Below are 16,131 nucleotides of genomic sequence, written 5' to 3' on the forward strand. Positions count from 1 at the left end.
TAGTACTTGTTTTTCTGCCAGGGAGTCCTGAATAATGTAAACATATGATGATGAAGATAGTGAGGAGAGACGTGAGTCACTAGACTCTTATGTGCCTGAAGGAATACTTCATAAACAGCTCATAAATCCACCTGTAACCATGCAGATTCCTAGTTGGATCATAGGCCAAAGGAAGAATGGAAGTTGATTGCCACCATGTGGTTAAGTGATGCAATCACACTGAGTAAGCTGGAAAACTCAGTTTTGTGTGAAGGCTCTTCACACTATAATTGTATTTTATTGAGTCATTGTGAAATCATGGGAAAAATAAGGGAATAAAATGTTCGCGAGACCTTTATAGAATATACACATCTGTGACTAACTGTGCTAATGAGACATAACTACCAACTCCTTTAACTGCTTTCTCCCTCAACCATTACATCACAATATTATAGTATATTATTTATTTGGACAAGAATATGACATTTGATGGAATGATATCACATTGACAATTGTATAACTGAACTCTGTAAGGAAATGGTGGAAACAGATGTGCCATAGTCATTTTAAAAAGGTGTATCTTGAAGATGATGCCAAGTTTCGATGTTTTCACTTTACATAGATATTGGGTTGCTGATAACGATATATTGATCCTGATTGGTAGGTTGTTATTTATCTAGCCATTAGAGTCTTAAACTCCATTTAATATTTACCATATACACTCCCACTCGCTTGCACTACAGAATACATGTTTCAAATATTTCTTATTCCACGTCTTATTATTGTAAACACAGTTTCATTTGTATGTGTTTTGAATGACGACAAAGTGTGCCTTGTAAATGTAACCCGAGGCTGTTTAAACTCAAGCTTGCCTTCATTTTTTTGCCAGGGAATTCCTCACACGGCAACAGATTAACTCACTAAGAGTTTGTTGGTATGTTTGTTAAATTATAAAAGAAACACGGTGTTGTAACGATCTCTCAGCTGCAGCAGAAGAAGGTTACATCAGACACATTTAACAATAAAATCAATCTATACCAGCATCATCTGTACTAGAGAGTATAAGCCACATCCTCTTGGGATTTCAGGCACACCGCTCAATGCAATGACCGTGTTTTACATCGGCAATCTGTTACAGTGGGATCTCCCCTGCTTCAATCCCATGGATGATTAAGCGTGATAATTAAGGTTTTTGGACATTTTCCACAGAGGAGCAGACGTGGCAGCTGGTGACATTCATGCATTCCCAAACACAGAGGAGGGAATTACAATGAGGCCTCCATTCATTTCAGTGATCACAAAGTCTGGGCTTGGCACCAGTTCAAAAGCAGTCAAGCTGTTGTTGAAAAGGACTATTTGTGGCACGCTTTGTAGGCAATGTACCTTGATCTATTTGGGGAGTTATAAAAGCCATAGAAAGTAGCCAAATATTTGTTTTTTCCAGCAGGGATTTTCACCTTCAATTGCCAAGGAAAGACACCATGGAAATCAAATTACTTGTTTGATATTTTAGTAAATATCTCTAATGCATTACATAACGTTACACATATTATTACTGCTTTTATAGCCTTGTTGGCTTGGTTATAAAAGTGTACTTACTGCTTCGATACATTGCAGACCTTTTTTTATTCTGCAATACAGAACCAGAAGAAACTTTCAGAGGAACCTCTCCTAAATCCTGGTTATGTTTATAAAGCCCTACTCCTCCTTGAAACAACCTGAACTGTAACTGTATGTTAATTATAAAGTAATAGAAGAAGTATTCAGATACTTTCTAGCAATACCAGATTACATTGCTTAAAGGTAGGGTAGTAGGTAATTCACTTCAGAAACACTTTTTGTTATATTCCATGGAATACTCTTAACATCCCGATAGCAATGAATACATTAAATGCTTTGACAATAAATACATACAAATATTTCATCTGTGGAAGCCGTGGCGCTGTAAAAAGCTAGTCCAATTATCTGCCCCGGCCCGCGGCAGATAATTGGATGGCCTACCTGCCTGTCAGCCTTCCATCTCGTGCACAAACTTATCTCGTGCCCTCATTGGTCATGTGCGGGTTTGTGTGTGTTGGAGGAGGGGCTCTGTAAGGAAGTCTGAAGGAAGGGGCAGATTTTTTTCGGTTGTGTACTTTCAAATTCTAGCTTACTCAAACTGGTTTCTCCATTCTTACCTACCCTACCTTTAAGTGCTGTATTTTCAATTCCCCCTCAGATAAGTTAGTGTCCTACCTGTGGCTGCGCAGGTTAAGAGCAGGCTGTGCAATAATGGCCATGGATGTTGACATTCGATATAATGTTCCTACTGCTGTTAAGCCAGACGCTGAACCCCAACATCTTCTGATGGTTCAGCAAGCCACCTGCCTGGTAGCTCCGCCGGTATCTGTGTGTGTGAAAGTGAGGGAAGGGGTTTGATTAAAGTGTTATAAATGCATTCCAGTCCATATTATCAGCAAGATATTTTTAATAATTAGTAGGTACTGATTAAACAGAATGGTCCATATTTACAGGTGTAAAACAATGAAGAAAAATCAGATAAAATCCAAAGAAAAATAAGTGCATCCTATTGGTCAGTGTAGTAATAACATCTGGAATGGATTTAAAGTCATAATCACATGTCAGAAAATCATTTTACAATCAAGAAACTGCTGAATTTGCATAACAATATCCAAAAGAAAAACATATGAATCCAATAAAAAGAGGTGTGTTCCTATTCTCCGGTACAGTTATACAATTTTGCATTGATATCAAGTCTTTACATGACATTGAATCTTTGGAAAATAAGTTTGAGTTTTCCAGAAGACACTGCTGAACGTTCATAACATCATGTAAAATAGAAGAGGCACTAAAGTCCAGTTTGTCCTGCTTGTCCAGTGTATTCACCTCACCAATAACTCAGAGCAGACTCTTTCGTCCTAGCTCCACAACTACATTACACCAACGACTCAATATCCCAGAATGCATTACCGAGCGGAAACGCTAAGGACTCCATGGAAACGGCAGACTGGCGTGCTAGCTTGGGAAAGAAAAAAACAGTAGCTAGCTAGTTAGCATTGAATCTGGGTCCAGATTTTGCCTTTCTGCAAACATGAGCCGCACACCCGATGCCAGAGTGAGGTAAGGGACACACTGTACCAGCTGACTGCTCCGGTAACGGCTGGTAACCTAACCTTAACGCATAAACAACCTCGCAGAACAGCGAGGAAGAACATAGGTTAGCTAGCTGTTATTTAACTCCTGCTTTCACGATTTACATTTATAAAGATATATCCGCAACTGATTCAACTGTTGATCATCAGTAGTGTAAACACAAGACTCCTTTAGTGGTTATGATCACAAACACGGATTGTTTTCTTTTCAGCCACAAACCGCTAAAACGGATTTCCGTTTACATTCCTCAAAATAAGCTCCCATTTAGAAACACCTTCATAAAACAGTACTTACACTAGCTGGTTGTTAATACAACTGTTTTACAACCATCTCCTAAATTACTATATGTCAATGACGAGGAAATAATAGGTGTTATAAAATAATCTGGAAAGAAAAGCACACAGGAGGTTTTTCCTATGGATGGCCTGCTTCACTTGCATGTAACAGGGGCCGGTGACTCCCAGGGGGTCCTCAGAATTACTACAGGGGTGGCTAAACTATTGTTATATCATGTATTTTATTATTTTTAAAAAGCTCATAACAGTAGCAGAAATCCAAACATATTGTTAGAAAATAACAAAGGAACAGTTCATTTACACAACACTGATGATGAACTGTTGCCCATAAATCCGCAGGCTAAATGCTATTCATAACAGCGAGGAAAATAAGCTACAGCTTCACATTTGTATTATTCTTTTAATAGGTTAGCATGGTACACACCTTAAAAAATATACCTTTATTTTTGAAACTTTAGGCCACATACACGTAAAAGAAGGCCCAGTATAAATAAGCAAATCAATTGTATACATATCTAGGATGTCCCACTCCCTGCTGTCTGTCTTTGATCTGAGACCCCCTGACCAATATTACAAGATCAAAAGTCATTCTAATTTCTTCCCAGCACAAATATGTTGGACAAATTCACTTCTGTGTCCCCTTCACTGTTTGATCACTGCTGTCAGCCTGTAAATGTTGTCTTTTTCTCTCTCCAGAGACAACCAGACAAGAAAGATCCAGGAAAACATCACCAATGTGGAGAAACATTTTGGAGAGATGTGCCAACTGTTTTCCGCATATGTCCGTAAAACAGCCAGGTTACGGGACAAGTCAGATGTCCTGGTTCGGGAAATTGGCCTGTATGCAGACACAGAAACACCAGATCTGAAGAGGGGTATGAAGCAGTTTGCAGACCACATGGCCAAGATCCAAGACTACCGCCAAGCTGAGGTAAAACCAGAATGCATTTCTTACTGCAAGTCTCAGTTTGTTTGATAAGACCGAACCTAACGTGAAGTAACTTGCATTACAGGTGGAAAGACTTGAATCCAAAGTCATAGAGCCATTAAAAGCTATGGAGCTGTAGTGAAGCGTAAAAGGGTAAGTGTTGCTGCCATGTTGACGTCTACACTTGATTCCAAATGACAATGAAAAAGCTCAATGAGTTACAACTATTGCTAAAATAAGAACAATTTCACTTCCAGGAGAAGCTAACAACTATTACTACTATAATTGTTGTACTGTGAATGCCAAACTTCTCTAGATATATTAACCTGTTGAGCAATTTGTCATAGCACTGGTGTTACTTTTCTGGCTTATCCTTGCTTGTTGTTGAGATATCACATTTTAAACACAGTTACAAATTAATCGGACCAGACAGAATATGGACGAGAGACTCAAAGACGGTGTTGGAATTGGTGAAAACGTTTGCCATGTACCCCTCTCCATATAGTGCCATAACTTTGGTCCCAGCTCCAAAAATACTGAAGCTTATTACAGAGCATGTTTCAATACTAAATGCCTGCTGACCTGCAAGGATGTCTGAGGGAAAAATGAGAATGAGGGCTGAGGGGGGCAGTTTGGACATTTTACTGTCAGTATCATTACCACTGCATGCCCACATGAGGGCAGTGTTGATTTAATGATTTAATGGGCCCTCTGCCTGCCTTTTGTGCCATTGAACCTCACAGGTTCATGTTATAACCAGGATTAAAGGAAATATTTTACTCAAATAATAGCATGTCCATTATGCCTTTGGGACTTTTTTAATAAATCAATGTATTTTAGCTATAAGTTATATCTTATCATTCGTCCATTGAGATAACTTAAACTTTTTGTAATAAATCAAATACTTTTCAATCTGCATATTTAGCACAATTTATAGTATGTGGCAAAAAACACATAATTACACCTAACTGGCTAAGTCATAAAAAAGTGAAATTGGCTTCTCTGCTAATACACTATCTCATCCTTCAATAGCAACTGTTTCATGGTAAAGAGAACACAAAAGCCTGCACTCCAGGGTTTACTCGAGGTCTTGGTCTGGAAACACATAACGTTTGTTAGATGATGTCCTGGAACACATTTATAAATAATCTACATTCATTGTTCATTTTCATAATGACTACTTTGTCCTTGTGTGCTTGTGCATCCATGCAGGAGGATCTGAAGGCGACTCAGAGTGCCAGAGACAGAGAAGCCAAACAGATGGCTCAGCTCGAGAGGACCAGACAGAGGAACCCCTCCGACAGGCAGATCATTGTATCCTTGTTTCATATTTCCCTAATATCAAACACAGAGAGACTTCTGATATTATAACAGCCACCCGTGTACATTTTAGTGCAGGCGACATCTTTCGATACAGCTTCATTCCTTGTTGGTTATAGATCAATCTATGTTGCAACAGGAAAATACACTTTAATCTGCTTTTAATGTTAATCTTTTCAAACTTTTTTCCTTGACCAAGCCTTCAGTCTCAGGTTTGTCCCATGTTATCTGTGCATCTCATCGCTGGTGATGTATGACAAAAAGGAGAAACACATTACTGAATAACAAATATGTTCCTTTTTAATATGATGTGACTCGCATTATGAAAATAGCTTAGCTTGACACACTCTCATACTCTCTGCAGTGTCTCTATTGTCACATAAGTTATGTTAATGCCAACCTGCAGCACCTATAGGACCCATATGTGACGGCAGCAGCTTTTCTCTTCTATCTTTATTGTCTAGGTGTTACATTTCTTGTCTAGAGGAGACATAAGAGTCAAACTAGCAGAAGGTTTTACATCCTCTTCCTGTTTAGAGACCATTAGCATGTCAATATCTGAATTTGCATGTGGGACAGGAACTACAGGTGTTAGACTTCTATTACTGCAGCTCTGATATTGGCCAAGTTATTAACAAGTATTTATTTTTTCTAATTGAGCAAATTAACAAGCATAAAGGGATATTGTTCATGTATATATTTAAGCACACTGTTGCCATAACCTCCTGTGTTGGTCTGATGTGTGTTGCAGCATGTTGTATATTGACTTGTTCCCCCATCAGGCTGAAAGTGAGCTCCAGAGAGCCACCATGGATGCCACACGGACCACCAGGCAGCTTGAGGAGACCATAGACGAGTTTGAGAGGCAGAAGATCCGGGACATCAAGGTCCGCTTCACAGAGCTCAAATTAAGAATCACGATTTCAACAGTTGGAATATTTGTCTGTTGAAGCAGTGGGTGGCAGTGAAGTGAAACCAGACAGTGATGATATGGACGGTCTTTTTCTTTTCACACCTGCCCACACATTTAATCCTCCTTCAGTTTTCCAACAATTTGTATTTTGTCATTTCAGAACTTATTCATGTCTAGTAGGTAGTTGTGATTCATTTGAGTAGTTCAGAAGCCTACTCAGTACTGATATTTATCCTTATATTTCCCTTTGTAGAAAATCTTTGGCGAGTTTGTGACAGTGGAGATGTCCTTCCATGCCAAGGCCTTGGAGGTGTACACCTTGGCCTTCCAGAGCATTCAAAGTGTGGACGAAGAGCAGGACCTGGAGGTGAGCTCATGCTCTGTTTAACAGTAGCCCAGTCATTATAATTAGTTTGCAAAGAAAATGTGAATTTAGATGTTACTATTGTCCTTACAAAATCATTACAGTGCTACTCACAGAGAAAAGGGATCTATAATTAAATGTGTCAGCTATAGAGTGTTTGTTCAGTCGGATAATCTCCACATATCTACCCTACTTTTATAATTTTCTAATCGTAAATCTATCGATTAGATTTATCATTCGAAAATTATAAAAAGTAGGGTAGACATGTGGAAATTATCCGACTGAACAAACCGTGATCCGTTCTCTTAAATGTGTGTCAACCACAGACCTTATTTCAAGCTATTTTCCAAATCCTATGGAGAAATTGCATTGCTTTTTTGTCGAAGGAACCCATGCACAGCTTACTTCCGGGTTTTAGGACGCGTCACTGTGGCAGTCTATTGTGCACCTGATAAACCTGATGGGTATATTTAACAAGTCAAGGCTATCATGATATTATTCACCCATTACTCATTAACCCATTGCTCATACACACTTTAGTCCACACCCTTTTAACTCAAGTGGTAACTTTAAAGTGAACTCTCCATGATTCAGTCATAGCGAGCTTTTTTCTGTTTACATTTTATTTTCTGTGACGTTTGTTATTACTAGACAAAGCCTGTAGTAAGGAAACAAAGGATCAATGATATTCGGTGAGCGAAGTTAATCCTGTAGATGTCCTTTTGCTATTTCTATCCACCCATTGCCATCTCATCTGTGTGTTTTTGCACTGAATCATCTCCCTTCCATTCATAGTGAAGCGAAACTCCTCACCCAGACAAGGCTGTTTTTCAATGAGTCATAGCACAAAGCATGGGAGATTGAATCATCTGAAAATGGCACAATGACAGGCATGAAGATAATCATGATCTAGACTTCTTTTGGAATTTATCTTTGGCATAGTTGAAGAGGCAGTTTGCCGTGTTATCTGAGGCATACCTTTTTGAGCCACTTTATTTATGCTTGATCAAAGAAAGATTGTAATTTGTTGATTTTTTAGGGATATTCCAGGTGTGTAGACATGATGTGTTTTTGCACATTTTATTTAACTGTGAAGAAAAGACAGTTTTTTCTTTTCTTTTCATGATTATGTTGCATTGCATTAAGAGAGCAAGAGTGTGTAGGCATTGCTTCCATTCTCCTGTTTTCTTTGGAAAAATATAGCGCCTACTGTCTTTGGCAGGTGTTCAGGAGTTCGCTGCACCCCCCTGACTACCAGTCACGCTTAGACATAGTGCGAGCTAATTCCAAAACCTCCCTCGATCGGACCGGGTCCTTCCTGAGTACTTCAGGGACCTTACAGGTAAGATACAGACAGTGCATAGACGCTCTCATACACAAATTCCCCCAGGAAGTTTCTGTTATGGCATTACTTTTTTTTTTTTTTTAAGATTTGACAGTTGCATTATTTTCATTGTGATGATGAAATAAAAGAATTCCCTACTCAGCCCAATAGTTTTCCTCATACCAGTCGAGGCTGGTGCCAGGGTTCATACTGTATGCAGCATCATCCCAGCCACCATTCATTTAGAACCTCCACACGTCATGGCATGCCAGCAACATCCTGCATTTCCTCCTACATCTACAGTTTACCCCAGTATCTCAACAGTGTTGCTGCACTGTTCTACTTCAGGTCTCATAGTGTGATTTCAGACATTATATCTTGTATCTAGAGATGTAAAGATTGCAGCTTGCAGAGACATATTGCAATTCTCCAATGTAATCGGAATGTGCCCTGAATGCATCTTGCACCACAACTCGAGATCATCTTTTGCTTCCATGATTAAGGTGAATGTATTATGTAGGAATTTGCAGTTGCTGCTAAACAACAAACACGGTTGCAGTCGGGTACACAGCACAGAGAGAAAAGTGGATTGGAGACCCTGTTTGTATGTAGAAATACAAATCTTTTAAAACTTGACAAAACTAGAAGTATTGTTTTTTGATTATACACGTGCCTTGCTAGAAACAATTAAAAACATTGAAGTATTCATTTTGTGCAATAAACCCAGACAGGTTGATGCAGGATGCAAAGTGGACAAATATTGACCTACTGGTGGGACAATATTTATATTAATTCAAAAAGGATCGTAATGCTTCTGTTTAAGAACAGCGTCAATAGCAGAGGTCTGTTATTCAGAAATAACCGACTGTGGAATGCCATAATTGACCAATAAAAATGTAGTATTTGGGTAAATCAGAGCTCTTAAGAGGCAGAGCGATGGGCAAAGAAACGTCCAGAAACACAGCAAACATTTCAAATAGAATCCAGGCAGAGGGCAGCAGGGTCTCTGCAGACACTATCAGTTCTAGTGGGTCATAAAAAAGTCCTATTCTTTTAATGACTACCTACTAAATGTTTTAGTAACATCTTGACTGTTAATTTGTTGTCACAGCAACAAAGGGATTGCAGTCGACAGACAAGAAGAGAGGAGGAGGATGATGATGACGAAGAGGATGAGGATGATTCTGAAGAGGAGGAAGAGGAGGACGAAGACACAGATGATGATCATTGATTTGTTGTATTGTTTTATCTTGTTTGTTTGAAAGTGTATTATTGTGTCATTGCCAAAATCATTTCACACAGTGAGTCTGAGCAGTATTGTAGTGCACGACGTGTGTTGTAGTTGTTCATTAGGAACACATTGTCCTTTACTAACATTTGTCTTTTAAATCCCAGCCAATTATTGTCTTATGTATTTTTATATAACACATGCTGAAATGTACATTACATATTTAGTTGTACTGGAACTATCAGTGCACCATGTAATTCGTCTTCATGAATTAAAAAAAGAATCAGTTTTCACATTGTGCGTTTTGTTCCCAGTGAATTGCCACTCTATAATAAGTACATGGTGTTCCCTTACTCACTTTGCATAGAAAGGGCAGCAGATATTGTTATTTGAGAAATTGTACAGAGTGTGAATCAGCCTAAGTGACAGTAGTTCTGCAGTAGAAAGTGAGTCATCTCTTCCACAGATATGCAAGAGTTGTGCGAGTGCAGCTGGGGACATTTTGCACCCATCAATGTGTTAAACAGGATATAATATATATGTAATTTTTGTGTGTGTGTGTGTTGTGTGTGGTGTGTGTGTGTGTGTGTGTGGTGTGTGTGGTGTGTGTGTGTGTGTGTGTGTGTGTTGTGTGTGTGTGTGTGTGTGTGTGTGTGTTGTGTGTGTGTGTGTGTGTGTGTGTGCTGTGTGTGTGTGTGTGTGTGTGTGTGTGTGTGTTGTGTGTGTGTGTGTGTGTGTGTGTGTGTGTGTGTGTGTGTGTGTGTGTGTGTGCGCGCAGAACAGCATGTGTTGTCTACCACAGTGTCGGCTGATGGCTCCTATGTCTGTCTCGCATGAGTCACTCAACACATTTATCCTTCCTCATCTGCCTGGGCCATTTCCTGCACATCAACACACACATTACAGGTTTTTTTCAATAGTATAAGTTGGAGAAAAAAAACACTAACCTTTACAGACATTCACAAATTCATGTAGACTTTGTGCATGCAACTACATTTTCAACTAATATAACGTCCCTTACAGCGACACGTATTATCTCAGTGACTGTGAGATAAAAGCAGCGTAGGTGGTGTGTCATTAGCCCTCTGCGAACAGCACCTTAATGCATATAAAGGTTCATGTGTACGCAAACACGTCACACACCAGTTTTACTTTGGTATACTGTGCATCTAAACGGCCCGTGTTGCAATGACTCATCCCTTATAAAGTGTGTGTTTGTGTGAGTCAGAAAGCTTTTTCCAATCGCAGATAAACCTAAAGGCTCCACTCCCTGATCACTGAGCAGAAGAATGCACGGTGACGGGTTCGAGAAGAAAAGCATATGAAAGAGAAAAAAGCATGTGAGGCCAGTGATAAAACAAAAAGACCAATCCTCAGGTTAGCAAAGAGTCAAAGGTACAAAAGGAGGCAATAGTCGGTTATGAGTCATTGACTGTAAAAAACAAAGGCTGAAAAACAAACAAGGATATCCAAGCTTAGAACCAGATGGGAAGAGAAAGGAGAAAAGAGTGACAGTTGAGAGAGGTCAGTCCTAACCCCAGGTCCTTATCGCTGACAGTGACTCATTGCCCCTCAGCGTCACGCCACTTCCATCAAATCAAACACCCAGGGCACACGTCAACCGCCGCACAGCCTCATGCAGCTGCTTTCATATGCAGCACCTTTCCCTTGAGCCTCACACTGATCTTGCTAGAAGCCCTCGAGTGCCACAGGTTTCTTGTTTATCAAACTGCTGGTACCTTCCAACACGATTGTGCAGATTTCTTCCATAACCACAAATTGTGAAATCAGCACAGTAAAAGAAACAAGCAAACAATAAAAACATGGTTTTTTTCTCTTGGGATTGAAAATGTTGTGGAAGTTCCCCTGAGTCACCACCAGAGGGTAATGTTTAAAGCTTTTATTACATCGGCTACTTGAGGAAGTGCTGATATGGAAACATTGTGTTCTTTTCAACCTGTAGATAGCTGGTGCGTGCGTGTGTCACCTGTTACCTCTCTAAAGGAAGCAGACTAATTGTACGTCCGGATATGTAATGTAAGCAACTTAAACTTTATGGAATTGTCTTGGCCTCCGCCCTCATGACAGTGCAGTTTTTGCTCCTGTTGATCCCTATCAAAACAATAACATTGTTGGTCAGAGCCAATGTGTTTTGCAAATTGAGCACAAGGAAACAAGTGGGGATTTGATATTCCTTCTCAAACAGACATATAAACTTGTGTGACATTTCAATTACACACACCTTTCCATGTTTTCCTCCACCTAAAGCTGCACAGTCTCCTGAGAGAAAGTATAGGGGATGATTCATAGGTCAAATCTAATGGAGTCAGTATCTGTGGTGCAGAATTCTATGATTGGCTCTCCTATAGATATGTCTTACAAAGTGGTAAGGATTCCCTCCTCTCCCCATCTGACTCATCTGCCAACACACTCTCACTCACATCTGCAGTCATCCCCAATGACGGGCGCACATCTGTGTGTGTGTGTGTGTGTGTGTGTGTGTGTGTGTGTGTGTGTGTGAACAAAGAGAACAGGCATGAAAGTGAGTGTTTTGTTTGTATATGTGTGCATATAAATCCTGAATATCTGTGTGCAGGCGTATTTGGCTAAAGGAAATATTGTGTGTGTGTGTGTGTGTGTGTGTGTGCGCGCAAGTACATTATAGTGTATGCTGATGTTGAAATATTTGCATGTGATCCTCAGAGTCCTTCAGTACAGTTGTGTGGAATATTAAATACAGTGCCGTGCTGGCGGCTGTTATAAAAAATCGAGAGGCAGCATAGCCGGAGTGTGACTCACACACTGACTCACTGACAGCGCTGCCTTGGCGTGTGTATGTTTTTGTGTGTGTATGTTTTGTGTGTGTGTGTGTGTGTGTGTGTGTGTGTGGTGTGTGTGTGTGTGTGTGTGTGTGTGTGTGTGTGTGTGTCTCACCCTCTGTGGTTCCTCTGGCAGACGCGCTGTGTGGTGTTCTAAGATCTCTGAACCCTACCACAATCCCTGGATTTCACACCAGCAAACAATGTAACATATGTGTGTGTGTGTTTTAGAGAATTTCTTCCCAAGAAAACCTATGTGTTGTGTGTGTGCAAAGGTTCAGCAAAGGATCAACTCATGCACCGATAGCTCCCAACTAATTTAATTTAACAGCGCAACGTTTTGATCTTAGTAGAATCTTCATCAGGTATTGTCAAATAAATCATCACTAATCTGAACTAGCAATAAATGTAGACACAAACAACTTCATCACTCAGGTGGTTGTAATGCAAGTCAATCTACTCTCAGGCTGGACCAATCAGAGCAGAGCTTTGTCTGATACACCCACACAGGGCACAACAGGGCAAAAGTTCAGAAAAACTCTAAGATAAATACTTTCCAACAACATATTACATCTATGACATCACAAAGAATGACTGCAATACATGAATCACATAACTCATCCAAAAAGATAATTGATCATAGGTTATAGTTATTTATAATAGTTCAGAGAAAATGGAAAGTAGAAATATGATAATAAGTAACTTGCCCTGCAGGGTTTAAATGACAAAAGCAAATACAAACTTACAGGCAAATTAAATCAAGCAAAAATAAATACTATTTAAAGTGCCTTCAGTAGAGATCTGCACCAGGTGAGTCTCCTTCTCCCCTCCCAACAAGAACAGTTGAATGTCATTCAATCGTCCCTCCGGGATACTTACAGTCAACAAGGCAGTCAAAATAAGAGAAATGGGAATAAAACGTTTATTGAGCTTTACTTTAGTGGATCATCATTACATATCAGGTAAGGACACACGCTTCAAAATGAGACGAAACTTTTCCTGATTTCAATCTTTGGCTTCAAACTGTGCCTGCCAATCCATCCCGCCCCATGGCTGTTGTTAATGCTGTCAAAATAATCTGCTTTCAAAGAAAGTGTGTGTGTGTGTGTGTGTGTGTGTGTGTGTGTGTGTGTGTGTGTGTGTGTGTGTGTGTGTGTGTGTGTGCGCATCTGTGTGTGAGAGAGACATCTAATAAAAAGTATACCTTTGATGCCTGGGCAAATCACTTTTTTTGTTATGGTTTAATACCTGTTTTTCTTAATTGCCTAACAAAAACATATAAAATAAAGGGTTAATTTGTGTTGATGTCTAAGACCCCGTCCACATGGAGACGAAACAGAGACGAAAACAAAAACTAATCGAATTCGATATCAAAAAAGTCTTCCGTCCACACGGAATCGGCTCAAGAAACGTGTCCGTACACACGAGACCGCTCGACCCGCTGGAGACGCTGTAGTACATATGCCGGGCCTGTAAGTGGCGCTGTACTTCCGCCACAAAATACACCAAAAGCAGCGAATAAGACCCCCCGAGCATGGTTGCCTGGTTGCCCTTCTGTTTATTCTCTCCATGTCCACTTGTTGCTGATGGTTGTGGTAGAGGAGCTGTAGATTTTGCACTAACATCTGTATCATGGTCAGTAGCGTCTGGAGCACGAAAGCAACCCTGTGATCCGCCATTGTTGTTGTTGTTGTTGTTGGCGAAACACATCAGCAATGACGCGGGTGACGGGGGGGGGTGAGCAGCAGAGGTGGGGAGAGGCAGGGCTATGGCGTCATCGTTATCAGGAAATGATCGTATAGGACGTACACACGGAGCCGCAAGCGTTTCGTCCGCAGATCTACCCACCTTGGGAGCCGTTATCGTTATCGTTATCCGCGTTTCCGTGTCGGCCTCGTGTAACCGTCTATACCAGGGGTTCCCAAAGTGGAACCCCTGGACCTGCTTGGATTTCAGTCGAGAGGGAATACCCACAGCTTTCCAAGGCCGAGATGGACGTTCTGACGCCGTTTGGCTCGCACATACCTGTGCGAAAAGACTTTCTCGGCACTGACATATATAAAAAATAAATGCAGATCGCGTCTAAACGTGGAGGATGATCTCCGAGTGGCCGTCTCGAAAATTAAGCCCAGGATGGACTTGCTGTGCTCCATGCATATTGCCCACCCGTCTCATTAGGTGAGATTAACGCTGAAACAAAGCCTACGTATTCCCCAAATGTAAATTTGCACCGCAACAATGTTCATACGTTTACTAGAGTTTATGTCTTTAAAGTTTGTACCGCAACAATGTTCACTCCTAAGTTACATGGAGATTACTTTGACTCACGAGTTCTGCTGTTGTTAAATTGCTATATGTAAAATCATATCATGGTTGTCAGGCTGTTCTGTTCTTGTGTGTTGTCGTTATGCGTGTGTTTGGATACGCCTATTAGTGCGTGCGTCCTGTGCACACGTTTTTTTTAATGTTTCAGTCACCAGGTGATAGTGGGGGGTCGCCAGTCTCTAGCACTGTTATTTTGGGGGTCGCGGGCTGAAAGGTTTGGGAACCCCTGGTCTATACGATAGAGAACGTTAGCGGATTCAACTCGTTTTGTCTCCGTGTGGACGGGGCCTAAATTGTCCTCCAATTCTGGAATGGCCTATCTCTTATTGAGCCTTCATTTAGTGGATCATTACACATGTATGGAATTAATCTAAAGACGCAAAAAAATTAGCCAACATTTTCTACAAATGTCAGTTTTGAGCCATGAGAAAGGCTTCTTTTTAGTATAGCCTATTGCTGGGAATGTCTTTTGCTACAGAAGCAGTTGGTGATCACTTCCGGCCCCTGTTCAGCGGAGTGAGGGGAAAAGGTATAAAACAGTCAATAACATGTGTTTCTCAAAATTCACTCGTCATTTAAACTGCAAGAGATCCTTGAGCATAAAGTCATAAAAAGGCCCAAAAATGAATTGGCTTATGGGTCCAGTAGTATGCCAGATTAGCTGTGGACAGACAGTTACACACAAACCGCACACACATGCATGACCAAACACATAATCTCCCTACAGATACAAATGGGATATATTAACAAATATTAACTGACCCAAATACATTCAGTGATCTGTAAAAGAGGAGTAAAATCTGTCATTCATGCTTACAAAAACTGTTGGTTCCAAAGATAAACATTTACAAAAAAAGGCTCAAGATCAAAATCTAAGTTTAAACCCTTAAATGATGGGATGTTTAAAGGAACGATAAAGAATTCCTCCCCTCTCAGAAGGATGTTGTTCATTTCCATGTGTGTATTTAAGCAAGATAGCATGTTTTCAACTGCAGAAGTGTGTTTGCGATTACCAGGATAGGAGACCTCGAGCTGCTCGGGAATGTCTTCCAACATGTATATAACAACTGCTCATCCTCCCATATCCCTGATTTATGCACTAACATGAAAGGCAGTGAGTGTACTGTACCTGTTGTCAAGAGCAGTAAGTCATAACAGTTATTGTACACTATCGTCCCGCATTCCAGGACCCCAGGTACAAACATAAATCAAGGGATGCCTGTGCTTATACAAAAGGTACAGTATTGTAAATCTGCATTAGTATGTGTCGACATTATGCTGCTGTGCTCCGTTACAGTATATCATCTGACAGAGATAACGCAGACAGAGACTTCTTATTTACTCTCCAATGCTTGATAGTGGCGTCATTTGGATATCCCCCACTCAGCATAAATCACTTTTTGCAAAGAATAAGAGGGAAGTGAAAAGCCTGTGTGTGTGTGTGTGTGTTCTCTACAAATTGATTTTTGACATGTATCAAGT

General features: G+C 40.4%; 1 protein-coding gene across 1 annotated transcript; it reads left to right on the top strand.

Annotated features, from left to right (window-relative positions):
* The first annotated feature begins 4,101 nt into the window (after nt 1-4,101).
* cibar1 (CBY1 interacting BAR domain containing 1) lies at nt 4,102-9,798 on the top strand. The gene is given in 9 exon segments (XM_034124237.1): nt 4,102-4,359; nt 4,442-4,478; nt 4,481-4,509; nt 5,569-5,670; nt 5,883-5,888; nt 6,459-6,563; nt 6,843-6,956; nt 8,176-8,295; nt 9,389-9,798. Coding segments are annotated over 9 exon segments (891 nt in total). The 3' UTR covers nt 9,509-9,798.
* The last annotated feature ends 6,333 nt before the right edge of the window (nt 9,799-16,131 follow it).

Source organism: Trematomus bernacchii, unplaced genomic scaffold, assembly GCF_902827165.1.
Source record: "Trematomus bernacchii unplaced genomic scaffold, fTreBer1.1, whole genome shotgun sequence".
Lineage (NCBI taxonomy): Eukaryota > Metazoa > Chordata > Actinopteri > Perciformes > Nototheniidae > Trematomus > Trematomus bernacchii.